The sequence below is a fragment of the Medicago sativa genome, chromosome 6 (assembly GCF_051527215.1).
Source record: "Medicago sativa cultivar Bolivia chromosome 6, Bolivia_mono, whole genome shotgun sequence".
Taxonomy (NCBI): Eukaryota; Viridiplantae; Streptophyta; class Magnoliopsida; order Fabales; family Fabaceae; genus Medicago; species Medicago sativa.
In genome coordinates, this window is record NC_140754.1 from 21,661,684 (window position 1) to 21,674,045 (window position 12,362).

Sequence of the window (12,362 nt, forward strand, 5' to 3'; positions counted from 1 at the left end):
CAAAGAAACAAAACAGAAAAAAGGAGAACAAAAATCAAAAGGCTAAAAAAACAGAGTTCAAGCAGGTTAAAGGACTCCGCCGCCACACTTGATAATCAAAATCAAAATTAGTGTATTTTGATTTCAACCACCAAAATGACTGAAGCTTTACCCTTTCACCTAACGCAAGCAAATTGTCCTCTTTGCTTTGAAAAATTCTATTGTTTCTTTCTTTCCAAATTGTCCAGACAACTGATACCCAGATGATGTGCATGGACTCCGTTGTCTTCTTTGAAAAACCCCGAAGGCCACCAAACTGATGCAGATGGTTGAAAAACTGACAATGAAAAACTGTTGATATACCAAGCCAACCGGCGACAAGCTTCCACAAATCACCAAAAAAGCTGCACGTAATAAACAGGTGCTCCCTGACCTCATTAGAACCGCAGTTACCAACACAACCTTGATCAGATATTAGTATGACCCTCCGTTGGAAGAGTTTATCTCTTGTCGGAATCCGATCAAGGAAGAGACGCCAAGCGAAAATCAACACTTTTAGAGGCACCGCTTTCAGCCACAAGAAATTATTATTATTATTATTATTAAGCTGTTGGTGCCTATCATGTTCCAATTCTGTTAAAAAACAATAAGCAGAACTAACAGTATAACAATTAGTAGCATGTAACTTCCAAATCCATTTATCGACGCGGTCAACCTGCAAAGAGAAGTTAGATAGGCGAATAATGCACTCCCCCAACAACTCCTCCTCCCATGCAAACAACCTCCGACGCCACTTCCAAGCCTCACCATTGACCCCCCACCCTCTCGCACACATAACAGCCACCGTATCTAATTTATTCTCCGCTAACTCAAACAATCTCGCATACAACTCACACAATGGTTTCCCTTCAAGCCATGGGTCAAACCAAAACAAAGTGCTCTCACCATCCCCCACATGACGCCTAATATTATCAGTTAACCACACCCTGTATCAACCTCCCCCACACCATCCCTAATATTCAAAATATTCTGCCACCACACCGAACCACCTCCCCTCCAAATGCAGCTAAGCCGCCCCCCCTCATCTCCATAACGGGCACACAACACCTGATACCAAAGACTCTCACGTTCCTGCAAAATCCTCCACCACCACTTACCCAAGAGAGCAAGATTAAACTCCCTCAACCTCCGCACCCCCAAACCTCCCTCCTCCTTTTGCAAACAAACAGTCTCCCATTTTACCCAAGTTATTTTCCTAATATCCTCACAACCCCCCCAAAAAAATGCATTAAAAATAGATTCAAGGGAAGAGATTATACCTGAGGGGCCTTTGAGAGGTTAAACATGTGAGTATTGTAAATATAGTTTTTTTAGGAGTTTAAATATAGTTTTTAGACATATTAAAATTATTAACAAAAATTAAGTGTTTGTAAAAAAAAATCATATTTCATCATCAAAGTTCAAACTGCCTATAAAAGAAACATTGATTTTTTCTTTTTTTATAATTTTGATAAATTTCAAAAACTATAATAACTTTTTTTTTAAAGAAAAAAAAAACTATAATAACTTTAATAGCTGTAAACTCCAATATTGAAGTCTCTATCTTTTACTAGGCACCAAGTCCTCATTCAACTTCAATAGATTCTGCGCAAATTTGTCATTTATTTAAACCATCTTGTCATCTAAATGTTTCTTTATATTTTTTATATTCAGATAATGGAATGGAATTAGTAGGAGTCTTATGGATCTACTTAAATGGATGAAAGATATCTTATTTAGAACATTATTTACAAAAAAAATATATATATTAGAAATTAAATTGTTAAGAGCCCTTTCGTGGGCTCTACTCTTGTTTCTGATTTAGCCTACAATGGATCTTAATCCTTTTAATGTATTTGTATTATTTTTAAGGAAAAAAAAAATTAAATCGTTAAAATAACTTTTTTTTTAATTGATGTGGAGCATGGGATTGGGAGCCTCCAAAGACGACTTCCTAAGATGCATGTATTCTGTTTTGTCCAGCTTATTTTTATTTTATTTTTAAGAGTTTTGTCCAGCTTATGGCTGTTAATATATTCATAATAAATATATTCATAATAATCTCCTACGAAGGTTTTAAATTGTGTTTGATCTCATACAACCTTTTTAAAAAAAAAGAAATGATATTTGTACGATTATTTTGTATTTTTATTCTATTGTTTTTGTTCAATAAAAATATAAAAAAAAATATATAAAAAGTTATCATAAAATAACTGTATTTCATTTTAAATTCATTTCAAACATAAATAAAATAAATCTACAAATAATGCATATATAATATAAATAAAAAGATAATGTAACCAAAAAAATAAGATATGGAAAGGAAGATCAAACATATTGGTTGATACTAGTCTCTTCCATAGAAAGATTAACCTTTGCAACAATGAAATGACTTTCAGTATCATTAAATAGTAAAAATATTTTTTTATATATAAAAATTTGTAAAAATATTCTTACTGCCTCTCTACTCATGAGGTTCAATGTATTATCTAAATCTTTGCAAACTGTGTGTATTCTTTGTCAAAGCCTCGTCTGCCTCCTTACATTGTTTCATGCTCACAATATTATCAAGTTATACTGATTTTCCCAAAACCATTTCATTTTTATTTGAAGATGTGACAAAAAGATAAAAAAAGATTTTATATTGTTATAGTGTATGTAAATTAATTAATATATTAAAAATAAGGTAAAATTGGTTTAATAGATATTTATTTATTATGTATATTTCAATGTGTTAAATTGATTTAATAGATACAAAATAAGGTAAAATTGATTTAATAGATACAAATTTATTTATTATGTATTATTTCAATGTCGGGCAGAGTGGGTACTAAAGTATTACCCGCACCCACTCATTTTTACGTTTGAGTTTGTACTTTATCTATTGTAGTTTCGGATAACACTTGAATGAGATGGCGAGGGTCTCTTCCAGCTTAACTAAGAGTTTTGGATCCGAATCTAATATTGTGAATGCAAAAATGTAAACTCAGTGTTATAATATCCAATTTAAAAAATTAATATATACAATTGTACGTAGAAGATATCAAATTCACACAGAAAATAATAACTCTTAAATCATCACTCGGTGTGTCTTCTCTACCTTAAATTGACTTACTTGTAATTTTGTTACTATTGCATCATATCCAAATTATAATTCCAGTTTGCTTTACTAAGAAAAATGTTGGCAAATATCCTCATACTTGTTTTTGTGTTCAACTAACTATATTTTGTGTTAGTGGTCAGCATATCTATTTTTTGTTGACAAAAGTGGATGGCAAATCCCAAAGCTTGAAGCAACTCGTCGGTGAAATTAGAAAATATTTAATATCAAATTCAATTCACAGCTAATTTAATTATTATTTTTAGGAAACGCTAATTTGTTTTATTAAAAATTCTTCAATTTGACAATCTATTTCTTTTTATTTTTGAGAGGGTCTATTTATTTTTATTTTTTTTAGGGAAGAGAGGGTCTATTTATTTTTCATCTACTGTGAGATTTAACATTATTGCATTTTTATTATTGAAGTTAAACCTATAGTTATGGTTATATAAAAGTATTTTTTATTATCTCACTCAAATGATCTTGAGTGTTACATAATCCATTCATGTAAACCAATAATCTGCCTATTATATACAAAATATATTCTACCTATTAAAAAAGAAATATATATGTTCTACCTAATACTTTTTTTTCTTCCAAATAATCTACCTAATATTCTTTTAGAAAGAATACAATGAGCATAGTTCATTTTTTTTTGTTCACAAGAATGAACACGTTGAACAGCTAAAATTCATTCTCATGGTTCCAATACGGGCAGTTATGCAATCTATTCATTATTTTAAAATAAAAAATTACTAATATTATCAATAATTATCTTAAGGTGTTTCGAGCTTCTCTCAAGTCTTCAAGTTAACTTTGCTAAGAGTTGTATCATTCGAATTAATGTTGATGCGTCTTTCCTAGATCTGGCTGCGAATTTTCTCCATTGTAGTGTTAGTTCCTTTAGGTATTTGGGTCTTCCAATTGCTGCTAATTATAGGAGATTGTCTACTTGACAATCTTTGTTGGATACTCTGGTAACTCGTCTGAACTCGTGGAGTAATAGGTTTGTTAGTCTGGGTGGGAGGGTGATGTTTTTAAACTCGGTACTTAACTCTATTCCAATATGTTTCTTTTCCTTTATGAAAATGTCAAATGGTGTCTGGAGACGGATTATGAGGATTCAAAGTCGTTTTTTGTTGGGAGAGTCTAAAAGGGCGAGAAAGATCCTATGGGTCTGATGGTTAGATGTTGGTAAGCCTAAGAATGAAGGAGGGTTGACTATCAAAGATCTAAGAATCTTTGCCTTTTTTGGGGAAGCGGCGTTAAAGGTTGATCACAAGAAAGGTGGCTAGGTGTAAAGATATTATTAGAGCTAGATATTTGAAAAGGTCTTAGTGGGATCATTATGGAAGGAGGATGGTGGGTTTAAGAGGTGTCTCAAACTAGTGGAAGGAGATATCCTTATTGGGACCAAGTCAGTTTAAGTCTAATGATTGGTTTTCTGATAGTATCTTCAAGAGGGTTAAAGATGGTCGATTTACAAATTTTTAGAAAGATCCCTGGTTGGGAGCTATTACTTTGATAATTTGTTTCCCATGTTGTTTCAAGTTTCTATTCAGAAAGAAGCTAAAGTGATTGATATGACCGTGAGAGAGGTATCTCAATGGGTCTGGGATCTTAAGTGGAGGAGGGATCTTTTTGAATGGGAACTTGTGATTTTAGGAAATTTTCTTCAAGCTTTATAGAGAACGACCTTCTATAAAGGTGTAAACTTTTGGGTTTAGAGCAATGATTCATTGGGCATTTATTCAGTGAGATCAACTTATAATTTCCTTCATATGAGAGCTAGTGTGGTGGATGAGAGGTTAGAAGAAATTGTGCAACTTCTTTCAAGGGTGTGGGAATCTCCGTCTCCTCTCAAGGTGATTGTTTTCTCTTGGCAGCTGCTTCAGAATAGGATTCTGACTCGACAAAATCTCTATTGTAGGAGAAATATAGTTGATTCCGGTGGTATTTTCTTATGTTTTTTTGTGATGAGCATGTTGAGTCGGTTAGTCACCTTTTTGTTAGATGTCCTTTTTAGGCCAGATGTGGTATCATGTGTTAAGGTGGTTGGGGTGGAAGTTTATTTTACCTTCAAATTTAGCGAGTCTCCTTAGTTTTATGTTCGAATCAGATGACGGAAAAAAGGAGAGGTTTGGTTTCTTATTAATATGGCAACCTATTGTGTGGTCCTTGTAGAGATCCTGAAACGATCACATATTTTTGGGGAAGGAGACGTATGTGCTTCTGTTGGTGGATATTGTTAAATTCATCTCTTGAAAGTGATTTTTAGGAAAACATTTTGGTCACACTTGTTTCTTCTACGAATGGGATCATGAATTCATTATGTGTTGGCACCGTTAGGGACTTTTATGGTGGAATTGTATTGGGTTGGTTGATTGAGGGGTTTTGTTCTTAAAATTACTCTTGTTCGGTTGTGGTTGAGTGATCTTGATGGGAGTGTGGTTGGTTTTCAGTTGGTGTTTTAGTTTTCGCTCTTGTTTTTTTGTGGGAGGGGTTCTATGTGTTTTTATTATTGCTTGACATGAGTACTTCTTGTACTTTAATTTCTATGTGGTAGTACTCTTACATGAGATTTCTCCTTTTTATTTATAAAATATATATTTGACATTAAAAAAAAGATCTATTAGATGGATATAGCTTGATTGGAATTTATGTTGGAACAAAATTGGTTTGTACAATTCTTTTAAGGTTTCGATGATAAAAAAGTATTGAAGATCAATAAGATATGCTAATATTTGTTCAAATGTGCAGGATCATAGAATATATCCATCAAAGTATTGAACATGTATTAGAGCATCAGAAGCACTAGAGAAATTTAAAAGACTGTGGTAGAAGATCTGAAGAAGGGTCAACTAGAAGTCAATATCTTGGATCAGAAGAAAAGGATGTCTCTCAGAAGCTGAAGATTAACTTCATCAGACTCAGTGAAGATCATCACACTCAGAAGACCTCATCAGACTCATAAGACCCCATCAGACTTGGAAGACCCCTAGACTCTGCAGATCCTGAGGGACCCAAACTCCACGTCAGATTTGTCATCTTCTACAGTTGTCTCTATCAAGGATCTAAGTACAGCTTTGTCTTCTTTTGACCACGTGTAGAAACAGACAAAGAACTTTAAGGACAAAGAGAATGAACAAATACTTCCAGTTTTAGCAAAGGAATTTCAAATTACTATTCAACGAAATTATCCACATCAGGCAATGATCCAACGTCCTTGATTTGAACCTTCTCAACGACTCTTAATGCGCTGACACTCTTCTTCAACGTCTCTCAAACCCCTGCCTATAAAAGGAGCTGAAGATCTTAAGAAGATTAACAAGAGTAGACTCTGCTATTTTACTGTTTCATTACTCTTTCAAAATCATTAGCGTAAAAACACTTAGGATTTCCTTATCAAAGTTTGTATCTTAGAAATCCTAAAGTCTCAAGAGTCTGTTTAACATTGTTCAGTTAACACTACTAAGTGTATATCTAGCGTAAGAAAATATTTGTGTATTTGTAAACAAATAGAAATCTCTTTCAGTTATCATTTAGCAATAGAAGTCTCTTGGAGTTGTCCTTGAGCATTGGAAGTCTCTTGGAGTTGTCCATCAGCATTAGATGTCTCTTGGAGTTGTTTTTGAGCATTGGAAGTCTCTTGGTAGTTACCTTGAGCATTAGAAGTCTCTTCTAAGCGTGCTCGAGCATTTGAAAGTCTCTTGGAAGAGTCCTTGAGAAATTGTAATCTGGTGAGATTATAGTGAAATCCCTTGGAAGTGCAAGGGGACTGGACTACTCATGTGTTGTGTGAGGAACCAGTATAAATTACCTCTCTCTCCCTCTCTCTCATCTCTGTGTTCTGTTATTATCCGCTGCATTACTCAGAGAAACCAAAAAAAACCAACACAATTCAAACCATCTTCTTGTGTTTTTCTCACCTTCAATTTAAACATGTCCTAAATAACTATTTGATTGAGAGGGTAGAACCTCCTTTTCCAAACAAGGAAGTTTATCCGCTATTTCCTACAATATTATCGAATTTGAATAATCGACTTGACTTTATGTGTCTATCTCGTCATTTTCTTCTCTCTCATCCTCATCTCGTCATTGTTAATTTTCATTTTCTCTTTCTTTACTCACAAAATAAAAGGATTATCCATTTGAATAGAAACTCATTTCCTCTACCAAATGATTTAGCTCAAGTGATTAATGAGTTTCCCTACGACAAATTGTTTGAAAGAACTTGAATTCGATTCACAACAAAAAAACTTCTATTCAAAAGAACAAATTAACGTAATCATCACAATAATTGAAAAAATATTTTAAAACCATCCACACTTATTCAAATTTCAATAATTTTGAAAATCATATACAAATCCAATTTTTTTTTTTTTGAGGGATATACAAATCCAAAATTAAAAGTAACGTTTTTATATTTTATTTTTTATTTTTTGAGGGGATTCGTAACGTTGGTCTTATTTAATTGAGATAAGACTGGACCATAAACCCCGCGTTTTCAAACCATAACAGCTTGCATCGTAGACTCTATGTCACACTCATGCTAATATTCACATTCTTCCACTTCCATACCTTGTCTATTTCTCAACATTGTAGAGCCACAAAAAAAGTTTGTTTTGTACAAACTCAAACTAGTAAATTGGTATGCACCATTTTTTTTGTTACATTTTATTCTTTTTAATTTTCGATTTTATATTGATTTGTGTTGTTGAAATTAATCATCAGTTGCCGGCTTTATGGTATTACAGGCCGTTAGACTAATAAACTTTTAATCTAACGGCTTGCTTCCAGCCAGCTTGATAGTTAAAGTCGGATATACAATAAAGCCGACGACTGATGATCAATGTTTTTGTTTATTGATAAATTTCATGACCAAAATTGAAATGGGTCTAGAACTATTTTATGAATGGTTTTGTATTCTATGATGTTTTTAAATTACCAAACATTGGTTTAGTTGTTTATGTCTCTTTCCATTGTCTTCTCTAGAACATTGTTAATGGACATGCATGTTTATGTCTCTTTCCCTTGTCTTCTCTAGAACATTGTTTTGTCTTCTTTAGAACATGTTTATGATTGATTGTATTTATACCATAATTTGAGACTTAAGTGTCAAAAATTTGAAACTAAATCTGAATTTTGTTGTGATCTTATTTTGAAGTTGTTTTGAGAGGTAGAAATGGCAAAAAGTACAGTCTTTTTGGTGGGTCTTGTGCTCTTGCACTGCTTGGTGTTAGCTATGGCAGAAGCTGATCATTTGAGATACAAAGATCCAAAGCAGCCATTGAATACTCGAATCAAGGATCTTGTTGACAGGATGACTTTGGAAGAGAAAATCGGTCAGATGGTTCAGATTGAACGCAGCGTTGCTTCTGCTGATGTGATGAAAAAGTATTATATTGGTAAGCTTTTCTTTTGAAATTCTGCCTTTTAACATAGACAAGTTTTTAAAATTGTTGGCTAGCGCCTGCGCTAGCCGCGCTAGCCAACAATTTTAGTTAAAAGGGTGTGAATTAGAAATATATTTATACTTTGTTTGGTTTGTTTGTTTTTATAGGTAGTATTCTAAGTGGTGGAGGAAGTGTTCCAAAACCAGAGGCTACTGCAAAGGATTGGGTTGATATGATCAATGATTTTCAAAAGGGTGCTTTATCAACTAGGCTTGGAATTCCAATGATATATGGAATTGATGCTGTTCATGGAAATAATAATGTCTATAAAGCTACTATTTTTCCTCACAATGTTGGTCTAGGAGCTACAAGGTAAATGTTATATTTTTGTGTTAAAATTTTAGTTTTTAAATTCTTGATTATTGATGATTTCTTGTACTCAAGGTCTTGTCTTGTGTGTTGAAATATTATGAGAAAATGGTGTGAAAAAAATAAAAAAAGAATATGTGCAAGTTGCATAGTGCAATCAAAGGTCCAAAACTTTGTCAAAACGTGATTTCATGTTTTATAGAGAAGGTAGACAGTCCAAATTAAAAATTATAAAATAAATAAACAATTACAAATGGTGGAGACCTATAGTGTAATGCAAGATCTTACCATTAAGATTTTGAGTGATGTTATCAAATATATTTAATTTATTGAAGTATTGATATTTTAGTTGATTTAGGTAAATGAACATGACATTTTGTGTTTAGAATGTTTAAACCTATAGTAAAATGAACATGACATTTTGTATTTTAATTGTTTTAGGTAAATTATCTTAGGTTGTCTTTTTCCTATGATGTTTGAGACTTTATTGTAAACTTGCAGGGACCCTCAACTAGTGAAGAAGATTGGTGATGCAACTGCTCTTGAAGCTAGAGCAACTGGAATTCCATATGTCTTCGCACCTTGCATCGCGGTAATTAAGATGAACAAAATTATACCTAACCTATTTGTAAATCGCGAAAAACAAAAGTTTGCTCAAATTCCGCAATGCTACAATGCTATAGGGTCGCTATTTAAAAACACTTTGTATTAAATAGCGTATTAGAGAACAATGGCGATTTCTTTATAGCGTTTAACAACACCGTTCTACTTTGTAACATATAATATGTTTGTATATATAGGTGTGTAGAGATCCAAGATGGGGTAGATGTTATGAAAGTTATAGTGAAGATCATAAAATAGTCCAATCTATGACTGAGTTAATTCCAGGATTGCAAGGTGACCTACCTGCAAATTGGTCAAAGGGTGTTCCATATGTTGGTGGAAGGTAAGAATTCATTGATTCTGTTGCAGTTTCATATATGCATGTTTTCATAGGTTTGATGCACTGTCTTAATGTTGGTGTTTGATTTTGTTGTCATTTCCTTGCACAGCAAGAAAGTTGCAGCTTGTGCTAAGCATTTTGTCGGTGATGGTGGAACGACTAAAGGAATCAATGAGAATAACACAGTTGCAACCAGACATGAATTGCTTAGCATTCACATGCCAGCTTACTATAACTCAATTATTAAAGGTGTGTCAACGATCATGGTTTCTTACTCAAGCTGGAATGGAGAAAAAATGCACGCTAATCGTGATTTAATCACCAGTTTTCTCAAGAACACACTCCGTTTCAGGGTAACACTTTACCTCACAAGCCTTTGATTTCATAACTACAAATGATTGTATATCAAGAATTTAATTTGTGTTTACTGACTTTGTAAAAGAGGTGACAATATATTAGTCGATGATTGTGCAAAATAATCTTACACAATATTGCATAGAAATTAAATTTGTTTATTAACATAGGCTGAAAATTGTTTGTTTATCAATCATCGTATTAGTATAAGCTTAAAATTATATGTTTTCTTGCAGGGTTTTGTCATATCAGATTGGGAGGGAATTGACCGAATAACTTCCCCTCCTCATGCCAATTACACGTATTCAATTGAAGCCGGAGTGAATGCCGGTATTGACATGGTAAACTATGATTCTTGCAAGTCTGTTGATTATCTTGTTTTTTTTTATGATTAGGAATCCAATCCGGTACCCTGAAATTTACAACATTCACACATACTGCGCACAAACCACTTGCACTAGACTCCAGCAGTGTTGATTAGATTTATTTGATTTTATAAATAGAACGTATGATCTTTAATACATGTTCTTGTGATGCTGCAGATAATGATTCCCTATAACTACACAGAATTCATCGATGGCCTAACCTCACTAGTAAAAAAGAATGCCATACCTATGAGTAGAATTGATGATGCAGTGAAAAGAATTTTGAGAGTCAAGTTTGTTATGGGCCTATTTGAAAATCCATTGGCCGATTACAGCCTTGCCGATCAACTCGGGAGCCAGGTTTGTCGATGAGCTTGGATTTAAATATGATTTTAGTCCTAAAAACTTATACCATAAATCCATAATGAGAAACTAAATTGGCAACATAATTTGACAGGAGCATAGAGAATTGGCTAGGGAAGCTGTGAGGAAATCATTGGTACTATTAAAGAATGGTGAAAATGCTGATAAGCCAATTCTTCCTCTTCCTAAAAAGGCTCTAAAAATACTTGTTGCTGGAAGTCATGCAGATAATCTAGGCTATCAATGTGGCGGATGGACCATTCAATGGCAAGGACTTAGTGGCAACAACATTACTAGTGGTATACTATAATATCCTTCACTTTTCTCCCACTATTGTTTGATACTATCTTGCACCAAATATTCATGCAACAATTGTACTCATATCCATTTTAGATTGAAGGCGTGTCTGGTGTCCAAAATGTGTCACTGTCTAACACTGACCGACACATATAGTTACATTCAATCATTTCCATTTTCTAAATTCAATGTCGTGTTTGGTGTACATGTATGTGCTTCAGTAAATGCAATATATTCCTAACATATATTTTTAACATCGATGAACTGATACAGGTACCACAATTCTAAGTGCTATAAAACACGCAGTCGACAAAGAAACCAAGGTAGTCTACGAGGAGAATCCTTCATTAGACTATGTAAAATCCAATGATTTTTCATATGCAGTTGTGGTAGTTGGAGAGACACCATATGCTGAAACAAATGGCGACAGCTTGAACTTAACAATTTCTGGTAACGGAACAGAAACAATAAACAATGCTTGCGGCGGAGTGAAATGTGTTGTTGTGTTAGTCACTGGTAGACCTGTTGTTATACAACCATATCTTGAGAAAATTGACGGACTCGTTGCTGCTTGGCTTCCTGGTAGTGAAGGTTCCGGTGTTACTGATGTTTTGTTTGGCGATTATGGATTTACTGGTAAACTTCCAAGGACATGGTTTAAGACTGTTGATCAGTTACCAATGAATGTTGGTGATTCTCATTATGATCCTTTGTTTCCATTTGGATTTGGTCTTACAACTGAATCACATAAGGATACTCCAGAATATTAGAATTTGTTAAATTTAGATAATTTACCATTTTTGGTGTGTTCTTAGGCTATTTATTACTATTGTATTTTCTACTTTAGATGTTAGTACCACATTGATATTGTGATATGTACTTTTTCTATGTGTTTGAATATCTTTTCAGCTTCAATTGTTAAACTTATTGAGTTCCAATCAAATTTATATGTTTTTTGTTTAGACAAATATTAGTGGTTAATGTAACAAAAAAATGTTAGTGGTTAAATTTTTGGGGAGAAGAGAAATTTCTTAGCAGCAAATATCGAACTCTAACCTTCTTATCCGGTGTTAACCTTCTCGAACTTACATTTTGTGAATTTCAGAAATAGACTTTGAAAGTCAATATTTATTTTTAAAAATATAATGCCAAAAGAT

General features: G+C 33.4%; 1 protein-coding gene across 1 annotated transcript; it reads left to right on the forward strand.

Moving 5' to 3' along the window:
* The first annotated feature begins 7,679 nt into the window (after nucleotides 1-7,679).
* On the forward strand, nucleotides 7,680-12,148 carry LOC146913673 (uncharacterized). The gene is made up of 10 exons (XM_085716907.1): nucleotides 7,680-7,769; nucleotides 8,286-8,526; nucleotides 8,682-8,886; nucleotides 9,385-9,475; nucleotides 9,684-9,829; nucleotides 9,936-10,179; nucleotides 10,417-10,521; nucleotides 10,723-10,905; nucleotides 11,003-11,207; nucleotides 11,479-12,148. The coding sequence occupies exons 2-10, from the start codon at nucleotides 8,304-8,306 to the stop codon at nucleotides 11,973-11,975; spliced, it is 1,899 nt and encodes a 632-aa protein (XP_085573033.1). The 5' UTR covers nucleotides 7,680-7,769; nucleotides 8,286-8,303; the 3' UTR covers nucleotides 11,976-12,148.
* Nucleotides 12,149-12,362: the final 214 nt, after the last annotated feature.